This window comes from Ranitomeya variabilis, chromosome 3 (assembly GCF_051348905.1).
Source record: "Ranitomeya variabilis isolate aRanVar5 chromosome 3, aRanVar5.hap1, whole genome shotgun sequence".
NCBI classification, from domain to species: Eukaryota; Metazoa; Chordata; class Amphibia; order Anura; family Dendrobatidae; genus Ranitomeya; species Ranitomeya variabilis.
In genome coordinates, this window is record NC_135234.1 from 682,644,512 (window position 1) to 682,666,542 (window position 22,031).

The window sequence follows — 22,031 nt, forward strand, 5'->3', positions numbered from 1 at the left end:
GTGTACAGAGTTTAATGGGCCGGTTTAGTGTGAGCAACCGCAGTGCAGGAGGGAGGGTTCTCACCGTACCCTTTTCCCTGCAGGACCTGCAGGTGTTTGAGGGCCTGCAGTGATGTCATGATCACGTGACTAGCACATGTGATGATATACCTGGACCTGTGGTTCAGTCTGTGTGTGGTGCTATGGGGAGAAGCTGTACTTGCCACAGAAGTTGATGACTGAGAGTGGTTTTTCCCTAACAGTGTGCTGGAGGATGCCGCAAAAAAGAGGACTGAACTGTATGCTTGCTATTATTTTTGTTTTGTTTTTCTGACGTGCCCGGAGGGCTGTGTTTTGTTTTCAACACCGTGGCTTATGCTGCATATAATAAATCCACTGGTGTTTTTTGTGCACGTGCTCCTCAGTCTACCTGAAGGCTTTTACCAAGCATTACAACTAGTGATGAGCGAGTGTACTCGTTGCTCGGGTTTTCCTGAGCACGCTCGGGGGACCTCTGAGTATTTATGACTGCTCGGAGATTTAGTTTTCATCATGGCAGCTGAATGATTTACAGCTATTAGCCAGGCTGAGTACATGTGGGGCTTGCCTGGTTGCTAGGGAATACCCACATGTAATCAAGCAGGCTAGTAGCTGTAAATCATTCAGCTGCCGTGATGAAAACCAAATCTCCGAGAAGTCATAAATACTCGGAAGTCACCTGAGCATGCTCAGAAAACCCGAGCAACGAGTACACTAGCTCATCACTAATGACAACCTCTCACAATGACCTATTTTAAGGATACGCCATCTATACTGAAGTGCTGGAGAACATTTTTAGGTTCGTTAGGGTAGAAAAAAGACACATTAATTGAAAATTATTGAAATGTTTGCTGAAAATGGAGATCATATTAAAGTTTAAGCCATTAAAGAAATAACTAAAAGCAAATTGCAAGGATGATAGAAATCTTCATGTTGCATAGATTAAATGATTACCTTAGTTTTATGCTTGAAGTAGCAGATAGCTGTAATGAGCTTTACTAATGATTGGGAAACTGCTTTCGTATTGCAAATTTTAGATTTTCTGATGCTTGATAAGCATCTACTCTCAAAAGGACTCAAGGCAAAAGGAAATTATGGAGGTCTAATTTTTTTTTAATTTGACTTTATGAAACAAAAAGCTCCACCTTCGATTTTTTTTACACTTTGATTGAACTATAAAAGCAAAATTATAACAGCCAGACTTTCTTTTCAGAAGTGAAGGAAACAATTGCAAAACATTTTCTTTCTTTTTTTTTTTTTTTTCTTAAGAAATGCTTAGACTTTGGGAGCTTCGTTCTGTGGCCTTTACAAGGGCAGTTTTTGTGGAATTTTTTGCAACCCTTTTATTTGTTATGTTTGGTTTGGGCACATCTTTACACTGGCCCGGAGCACCACCGAGTGTTCTTCAAGTGGCCTTAGCTTTTGGCCTTGCCATAGGAACTCTAGTTCAGGCTTTTGGCCATGTAAGCGGTGCCCACATTAACCCAGCTGTCACTCTAGCATTCATGGTGGGCTCTCAGATTTCTTTCCTGCGAGCAGTGTTTTATGTGGGAGCTCAGTTACTGGGTGCTGTGTCTGGGGCAGCGATAATTCAAGGACTCACTCCCATTGAAGTCAGAGGGAATCTATCAGTAAATGGGGTAAGAATTTGAATTTTATATCTCTGATTTGTGGTGGGGTCATGAGAAAACGTTGGATGAAGATACTACAAGCTTGGGGCAACCATAGTGCCTACCACTGACTGTCATGATAATTATGAATTACACTTAGAATGTAGAAAACTAATATCTATCTATTACTATAAACAAAAATTGTAGACGGCAAATTATACTTGATTACAAAGACAGTTTTTTGTGAATGATTGTGCTTTTCCTCTTTAGTTTTCTTTTGTTGGAAAGTAAAAATCATAGCCATTGTCAAAAAACCTAAATGATGACTGAGTCATGTTTCCTTTGCTATAATGGGGATTTTTGTATTTATATATAGTAAATCTAAATCTTCTGTTCCTTTGCAGTTATTCAACAATACTGATGCTGGGAAAGCTTTTGTTGTTGAGCTTTTTTTAACACTTCAACTAATTCTATGTATATTTGCATCCACGGACGATCGGAGGACAGATATTGTGGGTTCACCAGCTTTATCTATTGGACTGTCAGTGACACTTGGACACCTCCTTGGTGTAGGTATCGGAGATTGCACACAAGTTGTCTTGCAGGAATTGCTATAAATAATATTGACCTTGGTGAGACACATGTAACGTGTATGCATAAATCTGGAAGTTTTGTAAGAAGTGTCGTAATGCACCTAAATAGAAAACAAATCCCTTTTATTTTACATGATTACATGGATCGCTTGCCAAGTTGCAGGGAAAAGTCATGTATGAAATGGTTAGAGACCTGTAAATTTTGATTTTATTTAACAATTTCTAAATTTATAGAGAGTGAAGATCCCGTGTCAGATTTTCTGTAATTTGCGAATCCCTGTGAATTTGAACAAATTGCAATTTGATCTCCAAACAAAAAAAAAAAATGTTGGGCGCCATTTCATGCACTGAAGAAAACTTTAGCGGCCAGAGAGCAGGCCAGTGCCATCAGGCGTGGCCACACAAGCTTTCTCATAAGGCCTTACAGCTATCACATCGCATGGTCTAGTGCAGCTAATCAGGGAGGACTATAACAGCCACTATGAAAGATAACGACCGGCCAAGCAGCACCATTTTAGGACTTCACAGCATAAGGATAGGAGGACAAAGTGCACAGCTCATTCCACATAGGGATATAAAAAATAATACATTTAATTGTGTATATTACTGCTGTGATAAAGCACATTGAAAGTGGGAGTAATAGCCACAGTCATAAAAATAGAAAGATTCAAGTGGGAGGGAGGTGATGCTCCTGCATAGTCAGTGTGGCTATGATCTGTGATGCACTGCAGTGGCAACACCTTAATAACAGCACTTCTTTTTATTCTTCACACACAACAAACAAAGAGGGCAGTTTAATACTCTTCTGTCCTAATTTTACTTCTGAAGAAATATTCTGAAACCTAGGCCTGTGAGACATGCAAGGCATAATTTATTTTAATTTGTTAAAGACAAATAAAAATGTCCATATTCCAGAAATTTAAACACAACTTTCTACCCTACAAAGTGTATTTTGTAAAAAAATGTATATTTTTGCACACTTCCTTGTAATAGTTCAATAATAGTCCATTACACACCAGCAGAAAGGAAGGCAACTGCCGTCAAAAGGATAATTTTTAGACTTTTTTTTACATTAAAGCCGCATAAAAAGTCTGTTAATGAAGTGTGTTGTTAACTAAGCTATTGGTTACCTCCGATTTCCATCTGGTTTCCCATTGCCAGGTTGAGGTTACTTGGACAATAATAAGGCTAAAGAGCTCAAAATGGCTTAGTACAGTCCTAGAGATCTCTATATGTTGTACACTTACCTTTGGGCAATTAGAGGCTTTACAGTATTAAGATTCATGGCAAATTTATTCACAGCAAATTTAGGGAAAATTCAGAAAATCTGACAAATGTGAATTAGAAAAAATATACATATGTTTTTGCAATTGGGTTTTGAAATTTTTGCCCTTTTCAGGGTTATTGTCTTCATGCAAATTGCCAGCTGCAAAATGAAATAAAATCCAGCAGTGAGCTTGTTTTGACGTGAAGTTTGTAAATTTGATATGGTCGGTGGCCATACATCAGCACAAAGGAATTTAGATTTGTGATATAGATAGAAGAGCTACAATCTCTGTCATAGTGTGCTCCCTGACAGACTCTCAATTAACTAATTATGCAGCCAACAATCCTATATAATAATCGCCAGTTGGGACTTCCGGCAGCTGTCCCCGAATCGCATAAGGCACCGCGGCAGTGTCACTTGCGCATTGTGTAAATAGTGGTGACGTCTATGTTTTACTTGTGCAGCCGCAGTTTCACCGCATTCCCAATGTGATAGCATCGGGCCTATTTCTAGTGTATAATAAAACAAAGAGCATGCAAAAGCCAAATGGTGCAACATTTTAATGGAACCCAACTGCAAAAATTGTTTTTAGCCTAAAATATTTGCATTTTGGTAAAAAGAATTGTCCCTTAAGGTGTCCATATCCACTAAGGTATGGAAGGTAGAATGCTGTGCACATCTTCCTATCTGCGATCCTTCTTCATTAGCTGGCATCTGTTTGATTGGCTACTTACATGAAATTTATCAATTACATCTTTTAAAATGAGTTAAAAGCAAAGCATCATTTTTGAGAGGAGTTCAGTGGCTGAAACATAGGACAAGAAATGTGGATTATTTTTTTTTTGTGTAGTCGGTGTAGTGCACCGGTAGCCAGTGATGAGGCAGTGACCCACAAAGTTCAAGCATAAAAGTCTCTTTAATATGTTGTCTTCACACAGAAACGGTTCCAATCCACACAAATGCATATAACTTCAGGTCATATAACTTCAGTGTTCAGTTCACACCAGTTCATTACAGCATCCTTTAGATTGCAGTCACTACACATGCAAGTCCTCCTCTGATTAGTTCTGTGGGTGTCCTGCACCGCTGTATCACAGTCTCTACTCAGAGCCGTACACAGTCCTTGACATCCTCCTGTCTGCAGCTGTGACACACGCCAGTCCTTCCTTCGGACACAGGACAGTCTACCTCCAGTTCACCTCCGGGCACGAGACCTGTCCACATCCATGACCAGTCATCGTGGACAGCAGCACCACTGTGTATGCTGTGGGTTGCCAGGCTTCACTCTGGCCCTCACACACCTGAGACTCCTCAGACTCAACTTTAAAACCTCTCTATACTACAGGGCTTTTAACAATTGTAATCACAGCTACATCTGCGACTACAATGCCCCCTCAAGGCCTCACTACGCCTCTGTGCGCATCCTGGGGAGAACCAACAGCACCCGCTAGCTGTAACGGGTCACTGCCTCACATCAGGTATAGATGTAGTTTGAAGTGTAGAGAAAGTTTTATCAAGATTAAAGAATCAGCTATTCTGTTCTTTTCACTTTGAAGATCAATCACTTTATCCAACAAAATCTTGATTAACGAGAGGAATCAATTCAGGATGATGAGATTCATGGTCAGAGCAAAAGGGTGTCATTTGGGTGAAGTTAACCATTACAAAAAAAAATCGAATTTCCTTAAAAAAAGTTAATATTGCAAAGATGAAACCAAAGATAAAGAAATTGTGATATTGTTCATTTTTGTACAAGGTTGCCACATACTATTCTTGGTATATTATTTTTTTATTTGAGTCACACTTTCCTTGAATATTCTTAATATATAATATTATTGTCTTAGATCTATTATACAGGCTGCTCTATGAACCCGGCAAGATCTTTTGCACCAGCAGTAGTGACAGGGATTTTCACTGCCCATTGGGTAAGTTTGCCTTTTCGATTTTTCCATTATGTTACTGAAAGGCTTTTCTGAGTTCCATATCATGACTATGTACACATGAGATGGGCTGGGTTGTGGGTTTATCCAAACTGATAATTGTTAGGTTATTAATTTTGTAATTATTATGTAACTGAGTAATTACATGTATTACCCTTTTGTATGATTGTGTAAAGACGCTATTGGCCAAAAGCATTATCTTATGGATCAATGTTTGTTTTATCTGTGGCATTATTCCAGGCCTTTTTCAAGAACAGTGCATTATTAAGGGAATCCAATCATATTTTCATGGTGGGTTATATATTTATATTTATCACAGCTTTGTACCTTGAAAAAAGTAAAATAAAGGTCCTATCTTATTGCATACTTTTTAGTGCAGTTCTTGCAAACAATATTTTTTGGGTGGGATGCTGGGATACTCAAATGAAGCGAAATTAGAACAGGGGGCAGAGACTGCGGTCACTGTCAGAGCCTCTGCCGTTCCCTGAAATGAAGCATCACTAGCAAAGCTTCCTTCAGGTGTGGGGCTAGTCCCTGTGCACTGTCACTGTGTGAAGTGCACAATTCCTGCACACTCTGTGTTGCCAGATCAGATCAGCAGTAATGAGCAGAGAGAGCGCATGGTCAGCGCTGGTCTCTGAACACTAGGTACCCTGACACGGTGCTCTGACAGTGCAATCTCCTCTGTGTTTCCATCTTTTTACTGGTGATCTGAGATGGCAATACAGACTGCATTGTCATTGTGCTCATCGCATAATGACAGTGCGCAGGGACAAAGCAGGGACTAGCCCTGCCCCTCAAACAAGCGTCACTGTTTGTACACAGATCAAACACAAGAGACAAATTAACTGGGTAGAAAGGCAAAATGAGCAATTGTAAGTGCACAGTGCTATATAATATGATAACTGAAATACATTTAGAAGATACAAACTTTGATGGGAGGAGTGCTTCTTTAATGGAGGTTCGACTAGTGAAGGCGGAAGTAAAGAAAAGATAAACATGTAAGGGGAGATTAGACAAGACATGAATTGTCCAGAATTAGAAATAAATGATCTTTGTGCAGAAGGACAGGGATGTGGCATTACTTTACATCCCATAGTTATTGCTGCTTCATTATTACGTTTACTGTCAACAAAATGCTGGGTTTTTCCTTTCCTTTCCATAGTTTTTATCATCTATTCTCTTCTCAGGTGTTCTGGCTAGGGCCAATGTTTGGAGCCACCTTAGGATCCTTGATGTATCACTTTATACTAATTCCAAACACTAAGACTTTCTCGGAAAGAATAGCCATCCTGCGAGGGGAGCTTGAGCCTGCAGAAGATTGGGAAGAAAGAGATATGCGTAGAAGACAATCGGTAGAGTTACATTCACCCCAGACAATAACAAGAAGTGGGATGACCGAAAAAGTCTGACTCAAAGTAAACTGGACAGAAGAAACTGTGAAGTGGCTAGTTATATTGTATGAGTGGAAGACATTTAAATCTGTGTCCCATCTGGCCAAAAGTATGTTTGATCAGAGTTTGTGATAAGTTCATATAATACATCATTCTGTAGGACAGGAAAGCAAGTGCAATATAGATATCAATTGTATTTCTAGCTGTATTTTAGCAATGGCCTCAAGTTATAGTATTTTCAACTCACAGCCACATGAGCTTACAATGATGCAGCCAGTGCCGGCCTGTGGTGCGGGATTGGGGGGAAGACCTACCCATTCAGCATGTACGCATCTTGTTAATTACAGGCATTGAAGTTATATGTCTGAGATATATCCAGTGTATATGTCTGAGGTATACCCCTATTTAGCCATATGTTGACCATTGGCCAAACTGCTAGATAATTTAAAAAAATTATATTCTCTGATTTATGTTTCTTGTGGAGACAACAGTATTTGAAAGCACACACTTCTAAGTAAAAATAAAATAAAAATCTAATGCAGCAGGCAACTGTGGCCAAGAATAAAAGAACACTCTTAAGAATGGTGTCCTATGGCTAAAGGAGGTAGAGAATATGTCAGCAGGATTTACTCAAACTATATATGCGCATGTAGATCTTTCAAAAATAAGACCAGCAATACCTTTACATGGCCAGTCTGGTCTTCAGTTACTGATTTCCAGCCTCTGTCACTCCGGCTCTAGTCTCCATGCAGCGCTGCCTTCTCCACCTTGCCTGATGGCTCCTTTACTATATGACATCAAGTAAAGGTACTGGGTGGGGAAAGTAAAGCACTGGGTGGCGAATAGAACAGCAGATCCTTGGAAAGAGCTTCAATGCACCAAAAGAACTTCCATATTAGTATATTGCTTCAAACACTGATTTCTAAGTAATGGATGAATGGAATGGTCATGTAAAGGTATTGCTGGGCTTGTCTTTCAAAGAGCTACATGCCAAAAGAATAGTTTGGGGAGTGAATTACTGCTGACAGATTCCTCTGAAGTTGAGGACAAATTAACCGGCAGTGTTGGAAAATCAATTCAATACTAGGTTGAAATCCTGAAATTGATGTGAGAGAATCAATCCTGATGTGAGAGAATCAATTAAGGGAGTCTCCCTTCGGCCGGTTTCACATTTCCTCCATGAATATATGACTATGGCTGTGGAGTTTGGGTCAGGAGACTCATGGCCGGTCAGAACATTGTGGTCCATATTCAGACCATGAATGTAGGACGTTTGATACTGGGATTAATATAAACATAGAGCTGAATCAGCTGGAAAATGCGAAAATGAAAAAATAAAAAAAAAGCTTTTTTCACATGGATCTTGATGAAGGGGTCTGCTGCAGTAAGATGCTCCTGGTACATTAAGAGGTGCCAGGGGCGGATTATCAGAGGGTCAATATGGGCGGTAGCCCAGGGCCCAGTGGTGTGGGGGGGCCCTGGGCTACCGCACAGATTGACCCTCTGATAATCCGCCCGAGTGTGACTGAATGCCCGCCGGCATTTATGTGCCCCCGGGCCCCTTCCGGCGCTGCGGCGGTTTCCTATTGACATGCGGGCGCACACCCGCACGTAAATAGTTAACAACAGCCGCCAGCCAATTGGAGGCTGGCAGCTGAAGTCGGCCGCAGCGCACACGTCGCCGGCGTCTGACGTCATTGTCAGTCGCCGGCGAGTGTGCGCTGCTGGAGGGAGCTCGCCGCCTGGAGCGCAGGTCAGGTGAGGAGAACTCTTTTTTTTTTTTTTTTTTTGCGAACGGCAATCCGTGGGGCCCTGGGCAATATGCTGGACACACTGGGGCAATGCTGGAGACACTGGGGCAATGATGAAGACACTGGGGCAATGCTGGAGACACTGGGGCAATGCTGGGGACACTGGGGCAGATTGCTGGACACACTGGGGGCAATGCTGGAGACACTGGGGCAGATTGCTGGAGACACTGGGGCAGATTACTGGAGACACTGGGGCAGATTGCTGGAGGACACACTGAGGCAGATTGCTGGACACACTGGGGCAATGCTGGAGGACACACTGGGGCAGATTGCTGGAAACACTGGGGCAATGCTGGATACACTGGGGCAATGCTGGAGACACTGGGGCAGATTGCTGGACACACTGGGGGCAATGCTGGAGACACTGGGGCAATGCTGGAGGACACACTGGGGCAGATTGCTGGAGACACTGGGGCAATGCTGGAGACACTGGGGCAATGCTGGAGGACACACTGGGGCAATGCTGGAGGACACACTGGGGCAGATTGCTGGAGGACACACTGGGGCAGATTGCTAGAGACACTGGGGCAATGCTGGAGACACTGGGGCAATGCTGGAGACACTGGGGCAGACTGCTGGACACACTGGGGCAATGCTGGAGGACACACTGGGGCAGACTGCTGGACACACTGGGGCAGATGATTGCTGGAGACACTGGGGCAATGCTGGATACACTGGAGCAATGCTGGAGACACTGGGGGCAATGCTGGATACTCTGGGGCAATATGCTGGACATACTGGGGCATATTGTTGAACACACTGTCTGGGGGCAATGCTGGAGACACTGGGGCAATGCTGGAGACACTGGGGCAATGCTGGACACACTGTAGGCAATGCTGGACAATTGGACATACTGGGGCAGATTGCTGGACACACTGGTGGTAATATGCTGGACACACTGGGGCAATGCTGGACATACTGGGGCAGATTGCTGGACACACTGGTGGTAATATGCTGGACACACTGGTGGTAATATGCTGGACATACTGGGGCAGATTGCTGGACACACTAGTGGTAATATGCTGGACACACTGGGGCAGATTGCTGGACACACTGTCTGGGGGCAATGCTGGACACACTGGGGCAGATTGTTGGAAACTGGGGCAATATGCTGGACATACTGGGGCAGATTGCTGGACACACTGGGGGTTATATGCTGGACACACTGGGGGTAATATGCTGGACACACTGGGGCAGATTGCTGGACACACTGTCTGGGGGAAATGCTGGACACACTGGGGCAGATTGTTGGAAACTGGGGCAATATGCTGGACATACTGGGGCAGATTGCTGGACACACTGGGGGTTATATGCTGGACACACTGGGGCAGATTGCTGGACACACTGGGGGCAGGACTGGAGGCATGGGCAGAATGTAGACACGGGGCATGATTGGGGACACGGGGCAGAATGAAAGACATAGGGCAGGATTGGATCATGGGGCAGGATGGATAGGATGGAGACAGATGGGGCAGGATGGGGAGATCATATGGTGTAGAATGGATACTCATGAGTGCAGGATGGGAGAACATATGGCTGGAGCCAGGAATGAGACACACGGGGCCAGGGTGGGGAATATTATTACCATAGGGGCTAATTAGGGGATATTATTACTGCAGTGATGTATTTATTTTATTTTTTGAGTATACTGTTTTAAATGGGGGGGGGGGGCGGTCCTGTTACTGTGCAGAGTGACACTATATCGCCTTTTTTTCTCCATGTGGTGTAATGTAGAAGTTCTGAAAAATTAAGTAATGTGTTCTGCAAGCAGAGCTCGAGATAACTGTGTTATTTACTGCAGAAACGAGTCCTGGCTGGAAGAAATGATGGCGGTCTGTGCTGGATGAAAGATGGAGGACTTCACCTAGAGACGTCACTGGTGAGTCAGTGTTACCTATACACTGACACTATACACTGTATACTATATACAGAGGTCCTGTGTACAATGTAACCAGTGATCACTGTATTACCTATACACTATATACAGAGCTCCTGTGTATAATGTCACCAGTGATCTCTGTATTACCTCTACACAGACACTGCATACTAAGTACAGATCTCCTGTGAATACTGGCACTTATGGTGATAGTATTGTGTTTTTTTTTATTACTGATCAGTATTGTAGTATTCAGTCACTATGTGGTGGTAATATGTGGTCTGGAAATGGTGTTGTGGTATTTGTCCCTTGAATGTGCTATTTGGTCACCAAGTGGTGGGAATATGTGGTCTTGACATAGTGCGGTGGTATTTGTTCCTTGTATGTGATATTATTCGATCACTGTGGTTGTAATTTGTGGTCTGGTCATGGCGCTGTGGTATTTGTTCCTTGTATGTGATATTATTGGTCAAAATATACCTAAATTGTATTGCAGATTTGAACAAATATTTAATAGGTTACAGTAGAGTAGGGCCATTTTTCTGGAATAATCTGGTCGGGTGTCACATGACCCCCGTCACATGACCCCTGTCACATGACCCCTGTCACATGACCGGGGGGCCCACAGTGTCTGAACAGCCCGGGGCCCTGGCTACCGTTAATCCACCCCTGAGAGGTGCATTAAGAGGCTCTGAAATCTTATAGTTGGAGGCATCATGAATTTGATGAGTAGGGCTGCTACATCCCCATCATTCCCCAGCTCCACCCAGTTTATTAGAGATTGGTGAAGACGTGAGAAAATAAAAATATTGGTAAGTTTTAGCACAGTCTTGCATTGTGTTAAAATTTTGCAATTTTTCAAAGATTCTTATTCTGGCATAAAACCTTTGATGAATTTGGGACAATGTGTTTCAGGACTGGAGCTGTCTCTTTGACAGAAATTTATAAACTTTACGCAAATTGTAAATGTGTTATGAATGAGCCCCACACATGTATTGAGATATTCAGTCCCTCTTTTTAAGTAACACAATAAAACTTAACCAGATTTTTTACTTTCATCTATTCATTCTTGTTAAGCAGCATCTTTTATATTCCCTAACAACACTATTGGATGCAATACTACACACTGAACTTCTCCACTGGGTGGAAGGTCAATTAAGGTATGCAAACATGCTGATTTTTCTGATGAACTAAAGGATAATCTGTGCGGCTCCTCACCCTTCTTTTAAAGGCTTTATCCTCCAGATGATCCTTTTAGTCTAGGAGAGTAGGTCATTTACATACATCGTGTGTTTGCTTATAGCCTGAGCTGTCATTGATCTGTAAACACTGTTGTACCCACAATCTTAGTTCTAATTGATAGAAGTTCTATTAAAGGGAGTTTTCCAGGATTTAAATACTGAAGTCCTATAATTGTATCCTTGGAATACATCCCTAATATTTCATTGATGGCTGTTCAGCCTTCTAAACCTCATCTAGTCAGCAGAATAAAAAGGTATGTTGTTCTGGAGCCCTTGCACTGTAGAAATAGTCATAGCCAATACATACAAGAGTGGCTGTGCCTGGTACTACAGCTCACTTAAAAGGGAATATGGTGCAGTAGTAGACACAGCCTCCCATACTAATGAGGTTCTGTGACTGTGTAAACAATCAAAATTAGTGTCATGGACACTTTTTCTGCTGATTTGCATGTTTCCAGGGATTCAACTTACACAGATTGAATACTGATGGCTTATTCTAAAGCCCTTATTCACATTTGATTAATGTCAGCTGAACCCACTGATTTTGACAGGTTTGGCCAACAGTTTAATATATATGGGAGCCCCGGACAACGGATTGTCGAGGAGTTAAGGATCTGGCATGTCTGATGTCGGACTGCTCACACTTTTGTCTTCTCGGAGATAAGCCACCACAGACATGTCTGGTGATGGCTCAAATAGAGAACCCACAATCGATCGGCTGAACGAGCACTCCTGTGAATGGGAGAGCCGACCGAGATGGCTTCTGGCTGAGCAATTGGCCAAACCATCATTCAGCCGTAAGATAACTGATGTGTATGGCTTTAGGATGGGCCAACAGGGTTTATTTGGTAGCAAAGCACATTTAACATCTATATTAGTCACATGTTGCTAGTCATAATTATATTCGGGAGCAAATACTAACATTTAAGAATTACATGGTCAAAAAAATACTAAAATAAATAGGGCTGAATGTATTTCATCAGGTGTGAAATGAGGGAATGATGAGAAGGAGATGGCTTTGCTAAAGCCTTAATCAAAGCAGTGAGGCAGATTTAGCAGAAATGCAATATTTTATGTTTGTATCACGAACAGATTAAAGAGGGGCAATAATATTCCTGTTCAGCTAAAACATCATATTCCTAAATCTTTTCACTGTATTATAAACTGCTAATAAAAATTATCTGAAGAGAAACGATCTCTCCATGGAATGTTCTTGGAGTCATTCCAAAATTCATGGTGGTGATGAAATATAGAAAGAAATGTCTTATCATGATTATGTTTTTATAGCTTACGTTTTATGAGGCTGTGTAAACTGAAAATCTTCTTATCTTTATTTTATTTATTAATATTACAGGCATAACAAAGTTGACTTGTTAAGGGGAACCTCATACCGGTTGTAACCACAGGAACAATATTATTAATAAGTAATATAATAAGTAATATAGAGAAGTATCACCCTACATTGATATCAGAAACCTTGATGGTCTCTAATGATTTGTTATATTTGGTTTTTCTTTCTTTGCATTTTTTTTATTTGACCTCTTTATTGTGGAGATATTAGTTTTCTTTAAAGGTTTTGTCCTTGACTTTAACTTTGATGGCCTTGTATTGAATTGTAAATTGTAAGAATATGTTGGCACTACATAAATAAAGATAATTACACTGGTCTACAAAAAAAAAAATTCTGGCATGGACTTTAACCCCTTCACCCCCAAGGGTGGTTTGCACGTTAATGACCAGGCCAATTTTTACAATTCTGACTATTGTCCCTTTATGAGGTTATAACTCTGGAACGCTTCAACGGATCTTGGCGATTCTGACACTGTTTTCTCGTGACATATTGTACTTCATGATAGTGATAAAATTTATTCGATATAATTTGCGTTTATTTGTGAAAAAAACGAATATTTGGCGAAAATTTTGAAAATTTTGCAATTTTCCAACTTTGAATTTTTATGCCCTTAAATCACAGACATATGTCACGCAAAATACTTAATAAGTAACATTTCCCACATGTCTACTTTACATCAGCACAATTTTGGAACCAAAATTTTTTTTTGTGACGGAGTTATAAGGGTTAAAAGTTGACCAGCAATTTCTCATTTTTACAACACCATTTTTTTTTAGGGACCACATCTCATTTGAAGTCATTTTGAGGGGTGTATATGATAGAAAATACCCAAGTGTGACACCATTCTAAAAACTGCACCCCTCAAGGTACTCAAAACCACTTTCAAGAAGTTTATTAACCCTTCAGGTGTTTCACAGAAATTTTTGGAATGTTTAAATAAAAATGAACATTTAACTTTTTTCACAAAAAAATTATTTCAGCTCCAATTTGTTTTATTTTACCAAGGGTAACAGGAGAAAATAGACCCCAAAATTTGTTGTACAATTTGTCCTGAGTACGCTGATACCCCATATGTGGGGGTAAATCACTGTTTGGGCGCATGGCAGAGCTCGGAAGGAAAGGAGCGCCATTTGACTTTTCAATGCAAAATTGACCGGAATTGAGATGGGACGCCATGTTGCATTTGGAGAGCCCCTGATGTGCCTAAACATTGAAACCCCCCACAAGTGACACCATTTTGGAAAGTAGACCCCCCTAAGGATCTTATCTAGATGTGTGGTGAGCACTTTGACCCAACAAGTGCTTCACAGAAGTTAATAATGCAGAGCCGTAAAAATAAAAAATCATATTTTTTCACAAAAATGATCTTTTCGCCCCCATTTTTTTATTTCCCCAAGGGTAAGAGAAGAAATTAGACCACAATAGTTGTTGTGCAATTTGTCCTGAGTACGACGATACCCCATATGTGGGGGTAAACCACTGTTTGGGCGCATAGCAGAGCTCGGAAGGGAAGGAGCGCTATTTTACTTTTCAATGCAAAATTGACTGGAATTAAGATGGGATGCCATGTTGCGTTTGGAGAGCCCCTGATGTGCCTAAACATTAAAAACCCCCACAAGTGACACCCTTTTGGAAAGTGGACCCCCTAAGGAACTTATCTAGATGTGATTTGAGAGCTTTGAACCCCCAAGTGTTTCACTACAGTTTATAACGCAGAGCCGTGAAAATAAAAATTCTTTTTTTGTTCACAAAAATGATTTTTTAGCCCCCAGTTTTGTATTTTCACAAGGGTATCAGGATAAATTGGACCTCAAACGTTGTTGTCCAATTTGTCCTGAGTACGCTGATACCCCATATGTGGGGGGGGGGAACCACTGTTTGGGCGCATGACAGAGCTCGGAAGGGAAGGAGCGCCATTTGGAATGCAGACTTAAATGGATTGGTCTGCAGGCATCACGTTGCATTTGCAGAGCCCCTGATGTACCCAAACAGTACAAACCCCCCACAAGTGACCCAATATTGGAAACTAGACCCCCCAAGGAACTTATCTAGATGTGTTGTGAGAACTTTGAACCCCCAAGTGTTTCACTACAGTTTATAATGCAGAGCCGTGAAAATATAAATTCTTTTTTTTTTCACAGAAATGATTTTTAGCCCCCAGTTTTGTATTTTCACAAGGGTATCAGGATAAATTGGACCTCAAACGTTGTTGTCTAATTTGTCCTGAGTACGCTGATACCCCATATGTGGGGGGGAACCACTGTTTGGGCGCATGACAGAGCTCGGAAGGGAAGGAGCGCCATTTGGAATGCAGACTTAAATGGATTGGTCTGCAGGCATCACGTTGCATTTGCAGAGCCCCTGATGTACCCAAACAGTACAAACCCCCCACAAGTGACCCCATATTGGAAACTAGACCCCCCAAGGAACTTATCTAGATGTGTTGTGAGAACTTTGAACCCCCAAGTGTTTCACTACAGTTTATAATGCAGAGCCGTGAAAATATAAATTCTTTTTTTTTTCACAGAAATGATTTTTAGCCCCCAGTTTTGTATTTTCACAAGGGTATCAGGATAAATTGGACCTCAAACCTTGTTGTCCAATTTGTCCTGAGTACGCTGATACCCCATATGTGGGGGGGAACCACTGTTTGGGCGCATGACAGAGCTCGGAAGGGAAGGAGCGCCATTTGGAATGCAGACTTAAATGGATTGGTCTGCAGGCGTAACGTTGCATTTGCAGAGCCCCTGATGTACCCAAACAGTACAAACCCCCCACAAGTGACCCAATATTGGAAACTAGACCCCCCAAGGAACTTATCTAGATGTGTTGTGAGAACTTTGAACCCCCAAGTGTTTCACTACAGTTTACAACGCAGAGCCGTGAAAATAAAAAATCTTTTTTTTCCCACAAAACTTATTTTTTTGGCCCCCAGTTTTGTATTTTCCCAAGGGTAGCAGGAGAAATTGGACCCCAAAAGATGATGTCCAATTTGTCCTGAGTACGCTGATACCCCATATGTTGGGGTAAACCCCTGTTTGGGCACACGGGAGAGCTCTGAAGGGAAGGAGCACTGTTTTCCTTTTTCAACGCAAAATTGGCTGGAATTCAGATCGGATGCCATGTCCCGTTTGGAGAGCCCCTGATGTGCCTAAACAGTGGAAACCCCCCAATTATAACTGAAACCCTAGTCCAAACACACCCCTTACCCTAATCCCAACAGTAACCCTAACCACTCCTCTAACCCAGACACACCAACCCTATTCCCAACCATAAATGTAATCCAAACCCTAACCCTATCGTTAGCCCCAACCCTAACTGTAGCCCCAACCCTAGCCCCAACCCTAGCCCTAACCCTAGCCCTAACCCTAGCAATAACCCTAGCCCTAACACTAGCCCCAACCCTAGCCCTAACCCTAGCAATAACCCTAGCCCTATCACTAGCCCTAACACTAGCCGTAACCCTAGCCCTAACCCTAACCCTAGCCCCAACCCTAGCCCCAACCCTAACCCTAGCCCTAACTCTAGTCCTAACTCTAGCCCTAGCCCTAACCCTAACCCTAATGGGAAAATGGAAATAAATACATTTTTTAATTTTTTTATTTTTCCCTAACTAAGGGGGTGATGAAGGTGGGTTTGATTTACTTTTATAGCGGGTTTTTTAGCGGATTTTTATGATTGGCAGCCGTCACACACTGAAAGACGCTTTTCATTGCAAAAAATATTTTTTGCATTACCACATTTTGAGACCTGTAATTTTTCCATATTTGAGTCCACAGAGTCATGTGAGATCTTGTTTTTTGCGGGACGAGTTGATGTTTTTATTGGTAACATTTTCGGACACGTGACATTTTTTGATCGCTTTTTATTCCGATTTTTGTGAGGTAGAGTGATCAAAAACCAGCTATTCATGAATTTCTTTTGGGGGAGGCGTTTATACCGTTCCGCTTTTGGTAAAATTGATAAAGCAGTTTTATTCGTCGGGTCAGTACGATTACAACGATATCTCATTTATATCATTTTTTTATGTTTTGGCGCTTTTATACGATAAAAACTATTTTATAGAAAAAATAATTATTTTGGTATCGCTTTATTCTCAGGACTATAACTTTTTTATTTTTTTGCTGATGATGCTGTATCATGGCTCGTTTTTTGCGGGACAAGATGACGTTTTCAGCGGTACCATGGTTATTTATATCAGTCTTTTTGATCGCGTGTTATTCCACTTTTTGTTCGGCGGTATGATAATAAAGCGTTGTTTTTTGCCTCGTTTTTTTTTTTTTTTCTTACGGTGTTTACTGAAGGGGTTAACTAGTGGGGCAGTTTTATAGGTTGGGTCGTTACGGACGCGGTGATACTAAATATGTGTACTTTTATTGTTTTTTTTATTTTATTTAGCTAAAGAAATGTATTTATGGGAATAATATATATTTTTTTTTTCTTTATTTAGGATATTTTTTTATTTTCTTTTTACACACATGTGGGGAATTTTTTTTTTACTTTTTTACTTTGTCCCAGGGGGGGACATCACAGATCATTGATCTGACAGAGTGCACAGCACTCTGTCAGATCGACGATCTGCTGTGCAGGGCTGCAGGCTTACCAAGTGTCTGCTCTGAGCAGACACTCGGTAAGCCACCTCCCTCCCTGCAGGACCCGGATGCCGCGGCCATCTTGGATCCGGGACCTGCGGCGAGGAGGGAGGTAGGAGACCCTCGGAGCAACGCGATCAAATCGCGTTGCTCCGGGGGTCTCAGGGAAGCCCGCAGGGGGCTAATGTGCCGGGGGCGGTCCGTGACCACTCCTGGCACATAGTGCCAGATGTCAGCTGCGATAGTCAGCTGACACCCGGCCGCGATCGGCCGCGCTCCCCCCGGGAGCGCGGCCGATCGGCTATGACGTACTATCCCGTCGAGGGTCAGATAGGCCCAGGTCACCTCGACGGGATAGTACGTCTAAGGTCACAGAGGGGTTAAGAACAGTTGTAGACTAATTTGAGGGTGCTGAATTCAAATCTGATCTTATAATTTCTCTATCACATCACGTTTTTGTGCTATAGGTATATAGCCCATTTTCATGAATTCCATGATAAATAAAAGTAGTGTATGAAAAGTGCCGGTATATATGGTTCACTGTTGTGAAATTGGATTTTGGGCTCCCCCGGTGGCCACTGGTGGAATTGAACTGGTGTGCATCATCCCCTCTGTTCACCTGTTTCCATCAGGATGTGGGAGTCGCTATTTAACCTTGCTCCTCTGTCACTTCCATGCCGGTCAACATTGTAATCAGAAGCCTTTCTGTGCATGTTCCTGCTGCTAGACAACTCCCAGCTAAGTTGGACTTTAGTCCTCGTTTGTTTTTGCATTTTGTTCCAGTTCACAGCTGTAGTTTCGTTTCTGTGTCTGGAAAGCTCTTGTGATCTGAAATTGCCACTCTGATGTTATGAGTTAATACTAGAGTCTTAAAGTAATTTCAGGATGGTATTTTGATAGGGTTTTCAGCTGACCATGAAAGTGCCCTTTCTGTCTTTCTGCTATCTAGTAAGCGGACCTCAATTTTGCTAAACCTATTTTCATACTACGTTTGTCATTTCATCTAAAATCACCGCCAATATATGTGGGGGCCTCTGTCTGCCTATCGGGGAAATTTCTCTAGAGGTGAGCCAGGACTATATTTTCCTCTGCCAGGATTAGTTAGTCCTCCGGCCGGCGCTGGGCGTCTAGGGATAAAAAACGTAGGCAACGCTACCCGGCTACTGTTAGTTGTGCGGCAGGTTTAGTTCATGGTCAGTTTAGTTTCCATCCTTCCAAGAGCTAGTACTTATGTTTGCTGGGCTATGTTCTCTTGCCATTGAGAACCATAACAGTTCACTAAGGGTACTGTCACACAGTGGCATTTTTGTCGCTACGACGGTACGATCCGTGACGTTCCAGCGATATCCATACGATATCGCTGTGTCTGACACGCTACTGCAATCAGGGACCCTGCTGAGAATCGTACGTCGTAGCAGATCATTTGGAACTTTCTTTCGTCGCTGGATCTCCCGCTGTCATCGCTGGATCATTGTGTGTGACAGCGATCCAGCGATGCGTTCGCTTGTAACCAGGGTAAGGGACCTGAAGGACACCAGAATGTGAGTATGTACGTTTTTTTTTTTTTACTTTTACGCTGGTAACCAGGGTAAAGATCGGATTACTAAGCGCGGCCCTGCGCTTAGTAACCCGATGTTTACCCTGGTTACCCGGGACCTCGGCATCGTTGGTCGCTGGAGAGCGGTCTGTGTGACAGCTCTCCAGCGACCACACAACGACTATCCAACGATCACGGCCAGGTCGTATCGCTGGTCGTGATCGTTGGAAAGTTGCAGAGTGTGACAGTACCCTAAGGTAAATTTAGTTTTCATTTAGTCTCCCAATAAATGTGAGAATATCTTTGTTTTTCTTTGAACATGCAAAATTCTCATTTGTTATGATAACACCCTTGTTTTCTGTGCTACTGGGACAGTAGAGCTACAGCAGAGCATTGGGTGAAAACTGAATGGCCTCAGCGACAGAGTTTGGCATCTGGCGATAAGATTGTTATCCATGATCCTCTAGTGGATAGGAAGCACATTGTCTTTCCTCCCTTACACATAAAACTTGGATTGATGAAGCAGTTCGTTAAAGCTCTCAATCACAGTGGAGAATGCTTTAACTATATATGTTCAACTTTTCCCTGGTCTTAGAAAAAGGCTGGAATATTTGATGGACCTCAAATAAGAGCACTTATGAGAGACCCAAATTTTATCACATCAATGAATGAGACAGAAGAAAGAGTTCGGAATACATTTTGTAATGTGGTGCAGAATTTTCTAGGGAATAAGAAAGCAGACAACTATGAAGAGATTGTGGAAGAGCTACTAATGAGTCTGCGAAATCTTGGATGTAGAATAAGTATCAAGATTCACTATTTACACAGCCATTTGGACTTTTTTCCAGAGAACCTTGGGGATGTGGGCGAGGAACAAAGGGAGCGTTTTCATCAGGACATTAAAACAATGAAAGAACGTTATCAAGGCCGGTGGGACTCACGTATGATGGCTGACTATTGCTGGAGCTTGATGAGAGACAACCCAGAAGCTGTACATCACAGATCAGCCAAGAAAAGAAAGTTCATATAACTGCCATTTGTCATTCATCTGTGTGCCATATATATGTGTTTTTATATTTCGTAGTTTAATTCTGTAAGTATATTTGATTTGCTGTACATAAACTTTGTAATCTTTGTTATTCCTTGATTAAAAATATACAAAATATAGTACCGAAAATCATGTATTTTTATCATAAAACATTGGGAGTAATTATCTCGAAATCCTGATGTGATAGCCAAAAACGGAGTTCATATTCCTAATCAGCAGCCAAAATTGACTTAAAATATGTTTTAAAACCTTTTGCCAGAAAAATTGCGTTGACCAGTGTTATTATTACTACTAGATGGCAGCCCGATTCTAAAGAATCGGGAGTCTAGAATCCATATATACTTTATTTATTCAAATGTAAGAATAATACAATTAATAAATAATAGTAAGAAAGAACAAAAAATGGCTGCACTCACCAGCTCTTGACAATTCTTGACAGTACGGCACATTTCTGATTGGTCGCTCGCGGCAGGCGGCAACCAATCAGAAAAGTGCCGCGCACCACGAAGGCATATATCTTTGTCCACCCTGAGCGGGTGTAGGACGCTGGTGACGTCACTTATCTCCGGACATTATCTCCGGACAAAGCCACGGAAGTTGGCACAAATTGCCGGAAGTAGTATTCTAGGCAATTATATATTAGATTTTAACCCCTTAGTGACAGAGCCAATTTGGTACTTAATGACCGAGCCAATTTTTACAATTCTGACCAGTGTCACTTTATGAGGTTATAACTCTGGAACGCTTTATCGGATCCCGCTGATTCTGAGATTGTTTTTTCGTGACATGTTGTACTTCAAGTTAGTGGTAACATTTCTTCGATATTACTTGCGATTATTTATGAAAAAAATGGAAATATGGCGAAAATTTTTAAAATTTTGCAATTTTCAAAGTTTGTATTTTTATGCCCTTAAATCAGAGAGATATGTCACAAAAATAGTTAATAAATAACATTTCTCACATGTCTACTTTACATCAGCACAATTTTGGAAACAATTTTTTTTTTTTGTTAGGGAGTTATAAGGGTTAAAAGTTGACCAGCAATTTCTCATTTTTACAACACCATGTTTTTTTTAGGGACCACATCACCTTTGAAGTGATTTTGAGGGGTCTATATGATAGAAAATAACCAAGTGTGACACCATTCTAAAAACTGCACCCCTCAAGCTGCTCAAAACCACATTCAAGAAGTTTATTAACCCTTTACGTACTTCACAGGAACTAAAACAATGTGGAAGAAAAAAATTAACATTTTACTTTTTTTTGCAAACATTTTACTTCAGAACCATTTTTTTTAATTTTCACAAGTGTAAAAACAGAAATTTAACCACAAATTTTGTTGTGCAATTTTTCCTGAGTACGCCGATACCCCATATGTGGAGGTAAACCACTGTTTGGGCGCACCGCAGAGCTTGGAAGTGAAGGAGCACCGTTTGACTGTTTCAATGCAGAATTGGCTGGAATTGAGATCGGATGCCATGTCGCGTTTGGAGAGTCCCTGATGTGCCTAAACAGTGGAAACCCCCCACAAGTGATACCATTTTGGAAACTAGACCCCCCAAGGAACTTATCTAGATGTGTGGTGAGCACTTTGAACCCCCAAGTGCTTCACAGAAGTTTATAACGTAGAGCCGTGAAAATAAAAAATCTCATTTTTTCTACAAAAATGATCTTTTTGCCCCAAAATTTTTATTTTCACAAGGGTAACAGGAGAAATTAGACCACAAAAGTTGTTGTGCAATTTCTCCTGAGT

The 22,031-nt window shown here is 41.7% G+C and overlaps 1 protein-coding gene across 1 annotated transcript; it reads left to right on the forward strand.

The window, feature by feature from the left end:
* The first annotated feature begins 1,028 nt into the window (after window positions 1-1,028).
* Window positions 1,029-7,901, forward strand: LOC143817008 (aquaporin-2-like). Its single transcript, XM_077298050.1, has 4 exons — window positions 1,029-1,658; window positions 2,033-2,197; window positions 5,333-5,413; window positions 6,619-7,901. The coding sequence occupies exons 1-4, from the start codon at window positions 1,290-1,292 to the stop codon at window positions 6,838-6,840; spliced, it is 837 nt and encodes a 278-aa protein (XP_077154165.1). The 5' UTR covers window positions 1,029-1,289; the 3' UTR covers window positions 6,841-7,901.
* Window positions 7,902-22,031: the final 14,130 nt, after the last annotated feature.

Coding starts and splice junctions, on each gene's coding strand:
- LOC143817008 (XM_077298050.1), top strand. CDS start 1,290: ATGCTTAGACTTTGGGAGCTTCGTTCTGTGGCCTTTACAAGGGCAGTT. Junction 2,198..5,332: donor CACTTGGACACCTCCTTGGT/GTAGGTATCGGA, acceptor TTATTGTCTTAG/ATCTATTATACAGGCTGCTC. Junction 5,414..6,618: donor GGATTTTCACTGCCCATTGG/GTAAGTTTGCCT, acceptor TTCTCTTCTCAG/GTGTTCTGGCTAGGGCCAAT.